Genomic DNA, 15388 nt, shown 5'->3' with positions numbered 1-15388 from the left:
TGCCACCTCCACTACCAGGCAGTTGATGAGAAGGTGGGCAGGTGAAGGTGTTAGCTTACAGCTGAGTGGAAGGTGGCACTCAGCGATCACAGAGGAGGATTACTGATGATGGTAAGTAAAGTTGGGGAGAAAAGGAAGTCCAGACAGTGGATGAGGGTGAGTCATCACAAGCACTGCCCAGTAGGTCTCCCAAGGAGAGTAGCACCATTACTTTGCCCTAACATGGTGATGGGCACCTAGCACATGCTCCGCAATGCCCATGGAGGAGTTGGCAGCAAGGTTTGTCTCTACCAGTGCCCCTGAAGAATGGACCCTTCTATAGTGAAGCCAAGGGGTCTGGAATTCTGGGGCCTGGGCAGTGACCCAGGGTCTTGCATCCACTCCCTACCCCCACACAGCCCTCCAGACATTCTTTATGCAACAAACATTTATTGAGCACCTGCCTACTTGCTCCAAGCGGGACACTGGGCTAGACCCTGAGGATACATAAATGAACAAGACTCAGTTCCTGACCACAAGGAGCTCACAGTCTAGCTGGGGAGGCAGACACAAATGAACAAGAAGGTATAATGCAACATTGGCACCCCAAGAAACATTGTGTTGTGCTATGGGAGCCCAGGGGAGAGGGAAGTGATCAAATCTGGGGCAGACAAGAAGGGTCAGAAGGCTTCCCAGAAGTAGTGGTGTCTGAGTAGGGTCCTAAGTGTTACACAGGAGTTCTCCAGATGGTGTGGAAAGCTTCCAGGCCAAGGAAATAGCTTGAGCAAATATGCATGGGAGGCATTGGGATATGACTCCATGGAGGGCACAAGCTAGATGAAGTTGGAAGAGGCCTGGAGCCATCTAGGAATGGCTACGCCTTTACTACATTGGTCTGCTCCAGCTCTTGCCCTGGGAAGGGGAATTGCCCAAGAACTAACAAAGGGGGCTTTTGGGTGGGGTTCCCCACTCAAGTTCAAGAAGAGGAGCAAATGCCTGTGTCACTGGAAAGCAGTGTGGCCAAGCTTAGGGTTGGCTTCAGTCATCTTTGGGTAGGAAACCTGTGCATGCCTTTGTGTGCCCTTGCTTGTGTTTTGTTTCCGGTCGCCAGTGGTTTCCTAGGAAGATTCCTTGTCTGAGCTCCAAGTTTGGCTTGGCTTATCCCAGGGAAAAGGAGACTTGTTGGCACTTGGGTAAGGAAATCTGAGTCTTCTAGAGGCAGGACCAGAAGGTACAGGACAGAAGCCAGGGCAATGCTGGGCAGGTTCCCTGGTGCCTGTTTCCTAGGCAATTTCTATAGCCCCTTCTCCATCCTGCTTCCCTCCCCCACACCAAAGGCAGTTAGGCAGCTCTGAGAGGAAGTCCCAAGACTTTCTTCAATCCTGCCAAGCCTGGTCTCCTCCCACAAGGGGAAGCGCCTGCCTTGGGAGGGGAGGGCACTTTCCTCAGGGCTCCCCCAGAGTATAGGCAGAGGGGCTGGCCCCCACCAAGTTGGATGGAGATGGGCAGGGACTTAGAGTGGCATAGGCAGGCGGAGGGGCCATCAAGGCTGGGGAGGTAGCAGGGACTGGTGGGGATGCTGAGTGGGGGCAAAAATGGGAGGGGAGAGAGGAAGCTGGAGTGGAAGCCACCTCCTGGGCACCCCTGCCCCCTCGGCCTGGAGACCAGTATCGGCTTCGGAACCTCCGGAGCAGCATGAGGAATGTGATGACCAGGAGGTCAAAGATGAGCTCAGCCATCTCCACCACAGACAGCACCGAGGAGCCGAACCACAGGCTCCACTGGCTGCCCAGGTTGGACAGGAGGGTGACCATCTGTGAGGGAGAAAGGCACACTGACCCCTGGGGCAGAGGGCCCTAGTGGGCTCCAGAAGAAGAGCCCTGTCCCTCCACCCCCGAGGTGTTCACCCACCCCTTTCAGCCTCCTGGTGGCCCCCTGGACCCCTTCTGTCCTAGTCCTACCCATCTGACGCACCCTTCCCTCCCCCCACACCCAGAGACTTCATCCATCAGCCAAGTTACCCTTCTTCCAACTTTTGCAACCTTACCTTTGCCCCCCACTTTCCTTGGTCCCCTGACTTCAAGGCCCGGACCCTCTGGCCCCACAGAGGCACCGCCTTGTTTTCGCTGACAGACACCCGCTAAGATCTCCAAGAGAATTGCAGGCTCAGAAAGGACTTACCGTCACAGAGGGAGACTCAGAATTGGTTTTGTACTTCAGCTCCTTGAAGAAGATGTTGAGTTTGGCAACCCCATTTCTTTGGAGATGGGGAGAAAGGAGAAAGAAATGGCAATGGGTTCACTTCTCAGACCCTTACAAACATCCTCCTCTGATCACATCCTCTTACCAGATCAGGTTTTCCCTCCCAAGGATTCCTCTCCCCAGCTGGATCAGGGTGGGACTGACCTTTTGTTGTTGATAGTATAATTGTTCTGTTGGGATAGCATCTGGAAGATCCAGTCCTGGAAAAGAATGGGGGGTGTCAATGGGATCACCTTATACTCTTCAAACTTATAGTTTTGGGGGTGGGATCGAACACATGCATACACATATACCCAGAAAAGACCACAGTGTTACACACACACCCCCACACACACATATGCACATGCACCTACCCCCTCTCCCTCCTATCCCTCCCCTTCCACATTACCTGGGATGTCACTGAGGGCCATCGTGAGTAACCAGCAGAGAGCTGATAGCTGGTCACACTGGGGATGGAGAAAGGAACTCAGTGATGGGAGTGGGGCTTTTCTACCCAGCCAAGTGGCTGCCCAAACAGTGTCCCAGGGGAAGGGGACACTCACCTGCAGGGCTTCCGGCACTTGGTGAAACACCCTAGGCGGTCTGAGGAAAAGGCATCCTGGAGCTTATAGTAACAGTAACCTGTGGGTGCAGAGAGATGTCAATTTTTCTAGGGCACTTCAACCTTCTCCACCCCAGACCCAAGAGGTCTCCCAAAATATGTGAGTTCCCACATCACAAGTAGCATTACAGTGATGTCTCCTGAGTGGCAACGCCAAAAAATGTTTAAAAATTTAAGCTAAGCAGGCGTGCCTGGGTGGCTCAGTTGGTTAAACATCCAACTTTGGCTCGGTTATAACCTTGTGGTTTGTGAGTTCGAGCCCCGCATTGGGCTCTGTGCTGACAGCTCAGAGCCTGGAGCCTCCTTCAGATTCTGTGTCTCCCCCTCTCTCTGCCCCTCCTATGCTCATGCTCTTTCTTCCTCTGTCTCTCAATAATAAATAAAAACGTTGAAAAAAAAATTTTAATTAAGGTAGGTAAGGAAAAAACCCAAAAATGACCCAGGACTCATCTATGTAAAAATGAGCAGGATATGGGCAAAAATCTAAAATTCAAAAAGAGAGGTACCTGAGTGGCCAGTCCGTTGAACATCCAGTTCTTGATTGATGGCCCAGGCCATGATCCCAGGGTCGTAGGATTGAACCCCTCCTAGGATTCTCCCTCTCTCCTTCTGCCCCCTCCCCCACTCATACTCTCTTTCATACTCTTTCTCTCTCAAATGAAAAATAAAAGTCAAAAAGAAAACTGGGAACAACTGTTATGTAAGAACAAGGAGATTGCACTTCACACCCACCAGGATGGCTATTAAAAATTAAATAAATAAATAAGTATTGGTGAGGAGGTGAAGAAACTAGGATGCTCTTGTATTGCTGCTAGGAACATAAAATGGTGTGGCCACTTCAGAAGAGTCTGGGAGTTCCTCAAAATGTTGAGAACAGAGTTACAATATGACGCAGAAACTCCACTCATAGGTATATACCCAAGAGAACTGAAAACAAACATTAAGACACAAAATGGAAACAGGAAATAGAAACAACCCAAGTGTCCATGAACTGATGAATGGATAAACATGTGTAACATATCTGTACAATGGAATATTATTCAGCCATAAAAATGAAGTACTGATCAACGCTACACATTTCAAAGCACAGCTTTGAAAATGCTGTGCTAAATACAAGAAGTCAGTCACAAAGGACCACATATGATATGATTCCATTTATATGAAATGCCCAGAATAGGCAAATCTGTAGAGTCAGAAAGTAGATTAGTAGTTTCTGGGGGTGAAGTGGGGGGCTGCGGGCGCAGGGGATGTGGAGCTCAGACAGTGCTAATGGGTAAGAAGTTTCTTTTTGGAGTGGTGGAAACATTCTAAACTTGACTGTGGCCATTGCTACACAGCTCCATGATTATACTGAAAATTAAAACTATACTGAATAGGATAGAAAGATCTCAATAAAGTTGTTACCTAAAAAGAGGGGGTGGGGCGGGGAATGAGTCTATACACCTCCCTTCTCCTCTATTTGCCAAGTTCGAAGGAAGTAAATTCTATTGCGTCATTCTTGCTACTTTTAGTTGTCCAGTCCAGAAGTCCTTCTCCATTTCTGACCCAAATCCCTCCATCTATCAGGGCTGGGGGTCTGGAACAGTGAACTGTGGGGGGCAGCCAGGCCCTTCCCTCTGAGAGTAGGCAGTCCTTGGGAAAGAGCAGACTGTTCCTCTCCCCATCCCCATGGCTTCTCAGCAATCAGCACTGTTATTTTTCTCTCAGGGATCCTCAAACTCACAAGCACTTAGAAGACATTGTTTGGGGGCAGCAGGGAGCAGGGGGCAGGGAATCCCTGCTCTGCACACCAGTCCTTGTCCTTGGACATGACATCACATCTTCCCCCTGGGCCCCTGAGTTTCCCTCCAGCTCTGATGCACTCTGACCTAAGGTGGGAGAGATAGGAACCAAGCACAGGGCAGGGGAGAGAGCTGTGTGGAGCCGACCCAGGGAAGGGAGAAGGCAGAAGATCCACTGGGACACAACCCAGAGTGGCAGACACTAACCTCTGGGGTCTGCCCCCTCCCTTCAGAGGTGCAGAGGCTCATCTCCTCCAGCAATGGCCACCAGTAGGGGGAGAGCTGGGCCCAGGGGAGCCTGGATAGGAGGACCCTCAGGAGGACCAGTCACCCACACCAGTTAAGAGCCTGTGCACCAGGATTGCCAACCCTGTACTTTCTAGTTTCTCATTTGGGATTTCCTTTCTCCCTCAGCCTCCTAGCACAGAGCCTCCAGGTGGCATAACTCAGTTATAGTGGAAAGGAACAGGGATTTGTCTATTTCTAATCCAGGATTAAAAAGGAAATCTCTGTGCTCTCCAAACTTTTTTGATTGTGCCCTCCTGTAGGTAAAAAGGTCTTAAATAAGCAATTCCAACATATGTATTTGACTTATAAATTCCATACTTGCTACTATAGAACTGATCCATTAGGCATGTTATAAAACATATATAAAATGGAAAATGTTAGGAAAAGAGATAGATATATATACCTTCTAGTATTTTCCTTCTGCACCTGGTGAGCTGTGTGTGAGACAGGGAAGCTACAGGCAGGGTGGACAGGGCATCTCAGCAGGCAGAGCGTGGAGCGAGCAAGCAAACTGAGCGAGCGAGCAAGGGAGATATTCCTCACGTGCTCTTCCTTCCTTTTGCTGCAAGTTATTTTTAAATGGGGCCATTCTCTATAAACACACAGAAGCCAAAGCCCAGAGAGAGAAGCTGCAAGGGAGGAGAGACAGGGTGAGAGGAAATGGAGAGGTGAGTCTAAGGGCTGGAGCGCAGGACAGAGGGAGAATGAGGGTCACAGAGGGTCTGAGAGGGGAGTGCTCCTGCTCCGGGAGAGTCCAGCCAGGAGCTCCCTGTGGTCTCACCCCAGGAATTATGCTTCCTGTAGTCACAGAACTCTGCGTTCTTGGGCAAAGGGTAGAAGATGTAGGCACAGCCACACTTTTTGATCATGCTCTCCTGGAAGCAGGAGTGGATACACACCTGGGGAAGAAGGGAAAGGGGCTTCAGGCCTGCCCTCACACAGCCAGGAAGAGGCAGGAATGGGGAGGACAAACAATGCTCTTCACCATGCATGCACCCCTCTTTCCACCTGTCCCCTCACCTACACACATATCCCTCCAACTTGGACTGACCAAGAGTACAGCCATGGGAGATGGTTGCTATAGAAACAGGCTGGCCTCACCTGCTGTGTATACTTGGTAAGATAAAGGTTCTCCACAGGGACGTCGCTGCCATTCTTGGTACAGTCACCATAGTTGCCCCCAAGTCTGTCCAGGGCTTCCTGCAAGCCCCCCACACACAAATAAGTCAGAGGTCAGAGGTCAGAGCAAGTGGCCTCTTCCTGAATTCTCTATCTATCCTCGCGTCCAGGTGGTTTGTTATTTTGCACCCTGCCAGCCTCTCCTCTCTGCCTCACCATTTCAAAACATGCCCCCAGCAGCCCCCAATGCCAATCTGGGTGCTACTTTCAAGGACGCTGGCTCCAGAGCACCCCCAGAACCCCAAGCACATCCTGAACCCTCCTTAACACGCTCACACAAAGTCCCTCCTCAGGTCCCTACTTCTGTCAGCCCTTCCCTTAACTCCACTCCTGAAGACCGCCACCTGCTTCAGACCCACCCCACATGATCTCCCTCTACAGTCTTCTGGCTGCTGAGTCACCTCCCCTGCCGTCTTCCAGGCCCTCTCCAACCTGCGGCTCTCCTCCCAGGCCTCCCAGGCAGCTCCCTTGCCTTCCTCATGCTGATGGAGGTCTCCACACCAGGCCTCAAGTTAAAGCCGCCATCGTCCATGAAGGCAGGCTCATCCTGCCCATGCACCATTACCCTGGCCCCAGTCACTGTGGACAGCAGCGGGATGAAGTCATTCTGCTCCGTGCGCAGAGTCAGGGACAGACCTGGGGGTGCAGAGGGAGCAGAGTGGGGGAGGTCTTGGAGAAATGTTAAGGGATAGAACCCCACCGCTTCCACCCTTCTAGTTTCTAATGCTCCACAGAAGGCAAAGCCAGGAAGACCTACACAGGGATTTGGTAGCCCCCGGGCTGGATTCAGGGACAGACAGGAAGAATTGGGACAAGATTCCTATAACACCTGGAGAGGACTTTGTAGTGCCCATGGGGGACAAAGAACAGAGAAGACTCCTCTCAGGATGGAGATGGGCATGTTGTGGGATGGCCCAGAGGCACACAGCATCTCTAGGACACGAGCACAGGCTGGGTAAATGTGGGTGGGCAGGGCCGCGAGAAGTACTGATGCACAGGGATTACAGAAATGAGGACTTGCTCACCATTTTTGATCCCAGGCATGGAAGACATCCAGAGGTTAGAGTTGTTCTTGCCATTGAAAGTGTAGCAGTTCCCATATATTGGGTGGTGAAAGTGGGAGTAATTCCTATCCAGGAGAGAGAAAAAGTAGGGTCAGAAAGGAAAGTGGGGGTGGGGTGGGGGTCAGAGAGGGCAGGACTTTGTTTCAGTGACCATTGTTTCCTGATCATCTACTATGTGCTAGAAGCTTTCCCCACGTTCCCTCAGCCACTCCAACCAACAGCCCATGAGGCCATCATCCCCACGTCACAGAAGAGGAAGCTAGAGCTCAGAGAGGTCAAGTAGCTGCCCATGGTCACACCAACAGTGATGACAAACTTGAGACTCAAACACAGGTCATTTACCTTCTAGTACAGTCTCCTCCCCACCAGGCCACCTGACCTCACTGGCCTTGTGAACTCTCTTGTGTCACTGTGTTGCATTATGAAAACTTTGGCAGTGTCCTAGCTTCTCACGTATCTAAATCTTAGTTCCCCATTTGGACTGTGATCTCTTCGAGGACAGGGGTCACATTGCCTTCACCTCTGTACCATCTCTGGGTTAACTGCACAGTTCTTGACATATAGGCCCTACAGAAGATCGTTAATAAACAGTGGTTGGATGGAGAAATGGAAGGGAACGGAGTTAGAGGAGACAGTGAGAGCAGTGGAGAGCCCAGAGCTGATTGGAGGGAGGTCAGATCCCAGGACAGGTATGAGTGGGAGCAGGGTTCTGGTGGGGTGGCCTTGAGCAAGTCATTTTTTCTAAGCTTATTCTCATCTGTAAAATGAGGAGGCTAGATGATCTGGAATATTCTATTGGCCTTGAAGAACAAAGGCCTAGAGATATGAAATATTGGTGCACATTCTGGGAAGTGCTAGGAAGCCAGCATTTCCAGAGGTAAGGCTGGATTCAGGGAAGGCTGGAAGAAGAGGCTACAGAAGTGAACAGAGGCCAGTCCTGAAGGGCCTGTAAGCCCTGCTCAGGGGGAGGCGACAGCCAGGTACAATGTGATGGATGCATACCACAGACGCAATGCAGCAGGTAGAATCAAGCAATTAGATGCAACAACATGGATGGATCTTAAAAATAGAGCTTAGGGAAAAAAGAGGCAAAATGAGACACGACCACTTATGTATCCATGGCAGAATCTATGAGAATGAATATAACATGATGGTTAAGAGCACAGACTCCAGAACAAAACTACCCATACTTGAGCCCTAGCTTTAACAAGTATTAGCTGTGGGATCAACCTTGTTGCTTAATCTCTTCTTGCTGTAGTTTCCTCGTCTGTAAAATGGGGATAAGAACAGGACTTACCTCACAGGGGTTTCTTGAGGATGAAATTACACTTGGAACAGTGCCTAGCATTTAGTAAGAGCTGTATACATTTGCTATTAAGGTTACAGACATCCGTTAAGATGGCTAAAGTGAAAAAGACAGTAACCAGTGGAGGGTGGGGAGAATTTAGAACCCTCATACACAGCCGGGGGATGTAAAATGGCACAGCTACTTGGAAAACCGTCTGACAGTTGCTCAAAATATAGAATTACCACATGACCCAGCAATTCCACTCCCAGGTATATACCTAAGAATAATAAAAACATACATCCCTACAAAAATTTGTATGGGAATATTCTTAACATTATTTGTAATAGCCAAGAAGTGGAAACAACCCAAATGTCTATCAACTGAGGAACAGATAAATCAAATGTGGGATATCCATATAATGGAATATCATCCCACCATAAAAAGAATGCAGTTCTGATACATGCTGCAACATGGATGAGCCTTGAAAACATGATGCTAAGTGAAAGAAGCCAGGAACAAATGCCATAGTCCATTTGCATGAATTGCCAGCAACAGGCAACCCATATAGATGGAAAATAGACTCTTGGTTTCCAGGAAAATGTCCTAAAATGAGATAAGGATTGCATAATTCTGTGAATATACTAAAAATCACTGAATGGTATACATGTAAAGGGTGACTTTTGTGGTGTGGGACTTGTATCTCAATCAAGCTGTTATTGGAGAAAAGATCACAAAAAGAAGGAGAAAGAGTGACATGGGAGAGGAGAGGGATGAGAGAGCCATGGTAAGGAGCTTCAACTTGGTCCTGGAGGCCACGGGAGATGGTGGAGGATTTTAAGGAGGACTAACCAGAAGGGATGCAGAATAACAAGAGGCTCTGGCAGCAGAAAGAAAATGGGAGGTGAAGGGGTTATAATTACCCGGGTGAGAAATGATGAGGCTCTGAGCTAAGGAAGTGACCTAATCGTCAAGACTGAGATGAACTTGTGGACTTTCCGTTGATGGGGAGGTATGAGCACGGGGCTGGCAGAGCAAGAGGACTGGTGGGAAGGTGACAACTCGAGATACTCAGTGGCAGGGTGAGGTCACTGGGGCTCAAGGGCACTGCTACTGGCTCACTTCTCAGCTGGTAGCTCCTGTCTTCAAACAAACAAGAAGACTGGAGACAAGAACAAAATCCTGTGCTGACCCAAGTGTGTGCACCAGGTGAGGGCGGGGCAGAAGCAGGTGACACCTGGCCCTGCTGCCGTTCTGCAGCGACATGGGAGGAAAGAGCCCCGAGAGAGTGGGGAGGCTGCCTCAGTACCCTTCCTCAGCAGAGGCAGGGAGATGGTGCCCAAAAAGCTGAACACCAAGGAGCATAAGTAGGAGGGGAAGGACAATGTAGGAGGGGTCAGAGGCTACAGCCTCAGAGAACTGCCAGCTGCCAAGACCTCCTTGCAAGGGGCAGGGCAGCTGAGCGGGAAAGATCCTTAGCTAGGGCTGGCCTGGTGGCCTAGAGCAAGTCGCATTCGCCTGTCTGCGTTCGGAAGAGCAAGGAGACCCATTTTTCACTGCAGTTTACACAATGCCCTCACGTTTATACCATGAGCTTGAAGGTAGGTGTTATCAACATCTCCATCACTTGAGTATAAGTGCCAGGAGGGCACAGATTATCTATATTGCCCTGTTTTATGTGTCCCAAGTGCCTAGAACAGTGACTGGCACACAGCCCAGACACTAAAAAGTGTTTGTCTGAATGCACATTGAATGAATCTCATTTTCCCCAATTTTACAAAGCAACAGGCTCTGAAGAGTTATATGAAATGCCTAGAGTCACCTGGCTAGAATATTCCAGAGTCAGAGCAGGGGCTCAGTCAGATTCACTCCCCTCATTCAACCCAGGCTATTTCCTCCAAGCCACTGCTGTCCACCTCATCTGAGAAGATGACCTTCCAGGCACTTTTGAGTTTGGTGCTAGTGACAAAGGGACCTTCAAAAGATGGAGAACCATGCTTCCACCCATTGGATTCTCAAAGCCAGACCTCAACTCCAGCCTGGTTCCCAAGGCATCGTGCCAGGTGGCCTCACTCAGACCCAGCCCTGCAGGTTAATCCACAGGGCAGAAGTTGGGACCTGAGGTCAGTGCTTCCCCTCCTCCCTGCAGGCACATATGTGTCCAAAAGCATTTCCTCAGCGCTGCCCTTACGAGCCTCAGGCTGGCTTCAGAAAGGCGACCCTGTGGAGAGCAAGGAGCCAGGCAGGAGGGACTCACGCCTGATTGCAGGAGGCCTGATTGAAGCGGCAGGCGAAGATGAAGTTGTCCAGCATGTCCTCCTCCGAGGCTGGAGAAGTGTCCCGCAGCCGGGAAAGAATGTTGATGTAGTGGAAACGGTACCACTCCCTCACCGCATCCACCCCTGACGAGTATGTCTGGTAAAAGCAGTCCGATTTGTTCTGGTTGCACTAAACACAGAGACCACAGAGTGTCAGAGGGTCAGCAGCAGGGGACAGGCTGCAGGACAGGTTAAGGTCAAAGAATGAGTGGTCTGGGGTCCTGAGGACTGAGAGGGGTGGGGAGCCAGGAGTGGGGAAGAACAGAAGGCAGAAGTTGAAGCCCAGAGGAGAGTGGATCAGGAGAGCCTAGGCTTAAGGCAGTGGTTGGCCAAGGAGATCAGGAGCTATACACACCTTGAGAGTCATTTCTACAGCCTCTGCGAAACGGTGGAGCAAGGATTCGGCTCCCCACTTTACCGATGGGAAGAAGGCGGAATCCAGAGGTTTGCCCTAGCGACTGAGCTAGGACTGGAACCCAGGTCTCCTGGTTGTGCCGTCCGCTCTCACCAAAGGAGGCCTCTCTTTCTTCTTTCCTCTGCTCCTCTCCCACTTCCACTTCCTCTCCCTTTTGTTTTTTATTAAAGCAATTTTTTAAGTCTCTCATTTTACTGATTCTTTATTCTCTGTCTCAGGCAGGCAGAGCCCCAAGTCACTACCATACAGGAGGGTCCCAACGGAGTCCCCACCAGTTGGGGACAGAGGACTCACTAAGGTGCTTTTTCCACAACAGATTTGACTTCCGGACGCTTAAAATTTCCCACAGAGGCCCCAGCGAGGAGACCCCCACAAGCTGGCGTTTCAGAGAGATGTTATTTAGTTATTTATTTTGCCAGCAAGCCGATGAGGTCCCGCCTCCCGTCGCTAAGCAACAGAGGCGGGGTCCGGAAATGGGGGTTCAGTCCGGAGCGTGGGCGGAACACGAGGGCAGGGGGCGGAGCCTCTGGGGCGGGGCCTTACCAACTGGAAGCCAATCTTCCAGTCCTTCCTGTTCACTTGGGGGTTGTTGTCCCGCATGCTGGAGGCGGCGCTGCGGACTCCACGGCCCCCGGAGGGCGGGGCCGGGGCCCACAGGCGCTGCAGGGGGTGTGGCCAGGTCTCCTGTAGGTCGCGACGACCGCGGGGGTGGGTCCCCAGGGTGGTAGAGGAGTTGTATTTGTACAGGTCGTAGAGCGTCTGCTCTGTGATGCGGTCCAACTCCTCCAGCTCCTCTTTAATTTGCGTGTACCTGGAGAGGGCGATGGGAAGAGGGTCGGACTTGTGGGGGCGGCCTCGCGCGAGTCCCTGACTTTTCGGGGCCTCAGTTTCCTCGCCCGAAACCGGGGAGGTCGGTTTATCCTTGAAAAGCCTGCAGGGAATAGCTCTGGCGTCTCCAGGGCTCTCTCGGAGGGATGGGGACGTGAGAGTGTAGACAGGTGTTCCTTGGGGGTAGTGGAGGCGACTGTGAGTCCCGGCGGTGACGGCATTTATTACGGCCGGTTTATCAGAAGGGAGAGGCGGAGGCGCCCGTCGGTAAGGCGCTCTCCTCCCACTCACCCTGGCCGCGAAAGGAACCCGGAACTCGTCTGCCCTTTTCCGAGACGGGAGAGGGTGTGGCCGCGGCCTTCGCCCACAATCTCCTTCCAACCCGGCGTGCAAGTCAGCCCACCCAGGCCTCCTCTGGCTAGGGTGGCCTTTGGCTCTGTCTGCTGCCTAGCACCTTCTAAATTAGGGGTGCTTAACTGCACTTCTAGAATTTCCCCAGTAACTTTACAGATGCTGCACATGGCTCCTCCCCATCAAAGACTCAGCTTCAATGAGATGGGTGGGGCCCAAACACCATAAGTTAAACGCTGGCCAGTATAAGTCATCACATTCCATCTCAGCACAGGGCCTGTTACCATCTCCGTCATGAAAGTCCATGGTAGCAGCGCCTTAGGGATAGAATCTACCGAAACAAAACAAACACACCTAGAACTAATAAATACAAGGTTGTAGCATACAAAACCAATGTACAAAAATTAATTGTATTTCTACATAATAGCAACAAAAGGATGGAAAATTAAATAGCAAAAAAAACACCATATTAAACATCATAAACAACATCAAATACCAGGAATACACTTAATGAAAAAGAGGCAGGAGCTTTACACTGAAAATCATGCTGAGAGAACTCAAAGACCAAAATAGAGAGTTACATGAGTTCCTGGGTCAGGAACTCTGTATAGTTAAGATGTATTCCAAGTTGGTCTTTGGATTCAACACAATCCCTATCAGCATTTCAGCAGACATTTTGAAGAAACTGATGGGCTGATATAAGATATATGTGGAAATGTAAAGAATGTAGAGTGGTCAAAGCAATTTTGTTTTTACCTTTGTTTATTTTTAAGTAATCTCTATGCCCAACATGGGGCTTGAACTGATGACCCTAAGATCAAGAGTCACATGTTCTTCTGACTGAGCCAACCAGGTGCCCCTCAAAATAATTATGGAAAAGAGAAAATTTGAAGTACTTAGTTCTATCTGCTTTCAAATTCACTATAAATCCACAGTTATCAAAACAGTGAAGTGCTTAGGTAAGGATAGACAGTAAATTGATGGAACAGAATAAAGTCCAGATATAAACTTACATGTATACAGTCAACTGAGTTTTGACCAAGACACCTATGGGGAAAATAAATTTTAAACAGAGTATGCTGTATTGAGAAAGGAGAAAAAAAAAAAGGAAACTCAACCTCCACCCCAGTTTCTACACAAAAAGTCAATTTGGATCACAGACCTAAACATAAAATTCAGAACCAGAAAGATTCTAGAGGAAAACATCAAAGATATCTTCATGACCTTGAGGTAGGCAAACATTTTTTGCAATAAAAACTATCTAAAAAAGAACTTATCCTGAAATATAAAGACTTCTTACAAATTGGCAATAAAAAGACAGGTTGTTTAGGGGCGCCTGGGTGGCTCAGTTGGGGTTAAGCGACTGCTTCTTGGTTTTGGCTCAGGTCATGATCCCAGGGTCATGAACTCAAGCCCTGAGTCAGCCCCATGTCGGCCTTCTCCCAGCCCTCCCCTCCGTGTGGAGCTCAGAGCCTGGTTAGGATTCTCTATCTCCCTCCCTCTGCCCTCTCCCCTCCTCCTGCTCTCTCTCTCAAGTAAAATGAAACCAAACAAAACTAAAAAAACCCAAGACAGTTTGTTTTTAAATGAACCAGAAACAAAACAACAAAAAACAACAAAAGTTTAAAAAATGCACCAAAAGACACTAAACAAAGAAAAAGGTGCTCAGCATAATTAGTTTTCAGGGAAATGCAAATTAAAACCATAATGATCAATTCACTGTGGTATATACCTGAAACTAATAGAATATTATACATCAACTCTACTTCAACAACAACAACAAAAATACAGTTTAAAAAAAGGCAAACTTCTAAAAAAAGATAATGAGGTTACCACTTAACATCCACTAGAAAGGCCAAATAAGGGGCGCCTAGGTGGCTCAGTTGGATAAGCGTCCAGCTTCAGCTCAGGTCATGATCCCACTCAGGGGTTCAAGCCCCGCATCAGGCTCTGTGCTGACAGCTAGCTCAGAGCCTGGAGCCTGCTTCAGATTCTTTGTCTCCCTCTCTCTCTGCCCCTCCCCTGCTCACGCTGTCTCTCTCTCTCAAAAATAAATTAAAAGAGATACAGAAATGCTGATGTATAGGAGCACATGTACCCGAATGTTCATAGCAGCAATGTCAACAATAGCCAAAACATGGAAAGAGCCTAAATGCCCATCACCTGATGAGTGGATCAAGAAGAAGTGGTATATCTATACAATGGAGTACTATATGGCAATGAGAAAGAATGACATATGGCCATTTGTAGGAAAGTGGATGGACCTTGAGGGTGTCATGCTAAGCGAAATAAGTCAGGCAGAGAAGGACAGAAACCGTATGTTTGCACTCATAGGTCTAACAGGAAAACAGGAGAAACCTAATGGAGGACCAGGGGGAGGAGAAGAGGGAAACAGGGAGAGAGAGGGATGCAAAACTTGAGAGACTACTGAATGCTGAAAATGAACTGAGGGTTGAAGGGAAAGGGGGAGGGAGTAAAAGAGGTGGTGGTGATGGAGGAGGGCACTTGTGGGGAAGAGTACTGGGTGTTGTGTGGAAATCAATTTGACAATAAAATATTTTTTTTTTAATTTTAAAACAATTTTTAGAAAAAAAGGCCAAATAAGTAAGACATTTGACAGTGTCAAATGGTGAGAATGGAGAACAGCTGGGGTTACAGCTGGTGGGAGAGTTAAATGGCACAGCAGATTTGGAGGGCCATTTGGTAGCTTCTCATAAAGTTAAACATGCATCTACCTTATGACCCAGCAATTTCACTTCTGGGTATTTTACCCAAGTCCACTCCTAACTCTTTACAAAAGCACAATGAAAACATGAAGACTTGTATGTGAATGTTCACAGCACTTTTATTCATAATTGCCAAAAAGTTTGAAACAACCCATATGTCCATCAATACCATTCAGCAATGAAAGGGGGCTGATACAGGCAAAAAGCATGGGAGAATTTCAGAAACATTTAGTTCAGTAAAATGAGTAAGTTGAGCCAGAAACATACAAAAAAAAATTTTTTTTCACATTGTATGATTTCCTTGATGTGAA

At 49.0% G+C, this 15388-nt stretch overlaps 1 protein-coding gene across 5 annotated transcripts in view; it reads right to left on the bottom strand.

Annotated features, from left to right (window-relative positions):
• Positions 1-409: 409 nt before the first annotated feature.
• The window catches only part of SCNN1A (sodium channel epithelial 1 alpha subunit), a 28660-nt gene continuing 13681 nt past the window's right edge, over positions 410-15388 (bottom strand). For 3 of the 5 annotated variants that reach the window (XM_029953758.1, XM_029953757.1, XM_029953759.1), the window contains 11 exons: positions 11716-11983; positions 10697-10887; positions 7116-7219; positions 6563-6726; positions 6013-6111; positions 5693-5810; positions 2784-2862; positions 2630-2687; positions 2386-2441; positions 2161-2236; positions 410-1793 (listed from right to left, as the gene is read on the bottom strand). In XM_029953758.1, coding sequence (XP_029809618.1) covers positions 1425-1793; positions 2161-2236; positions 2386-2441; positions 2630-2687; positions 2784-2862; positions 5693-5810; positions 6013-6111; positions 6563-6726; positions 7116-7219; positions 10697-10887; positions 11716-11983 — 1582 coding nt within the window. In that variant the 3' untranslated portion in view covers positions 410-1424. Of the gene's footprint in view, positions 1794-2160; positions 2237-2385; positions 2442-2629; positions 2688-2783; positions 2863-5692; positions 5811-6012; positions 6112-6562; positions 6727-7115; positions 7220-10696; positions 10888-11715; positions 11984-12291; positions 12594-15388 lie in introns of those variants that run through there. The other 2 variants (XM_029953760.1, XM_029953761.1) reach the window with 2 other exon arrangements.

Source organism: Suricata suricatta, chromosome 10 (assembly GCF_006229205.1).
Source record: "Suricata suricatta isolate VVHF042 chromosome 10, meerkat_22Aug2017_6uvM2_HiC, whole genome shotgun sequence".
In the NCBI taxonomy this organism is placed as follows: Eukaryota; Metazoa; Chordata; class Mammalia; order Carnivora; family Herpestidae; genus Suricata; species Suricata suricatta.
The sequence above is the reverse complement of the archived record's forward strand: the minus strand, read 5'-3'. Positions and strand labels throughout refer to the sequence as shown.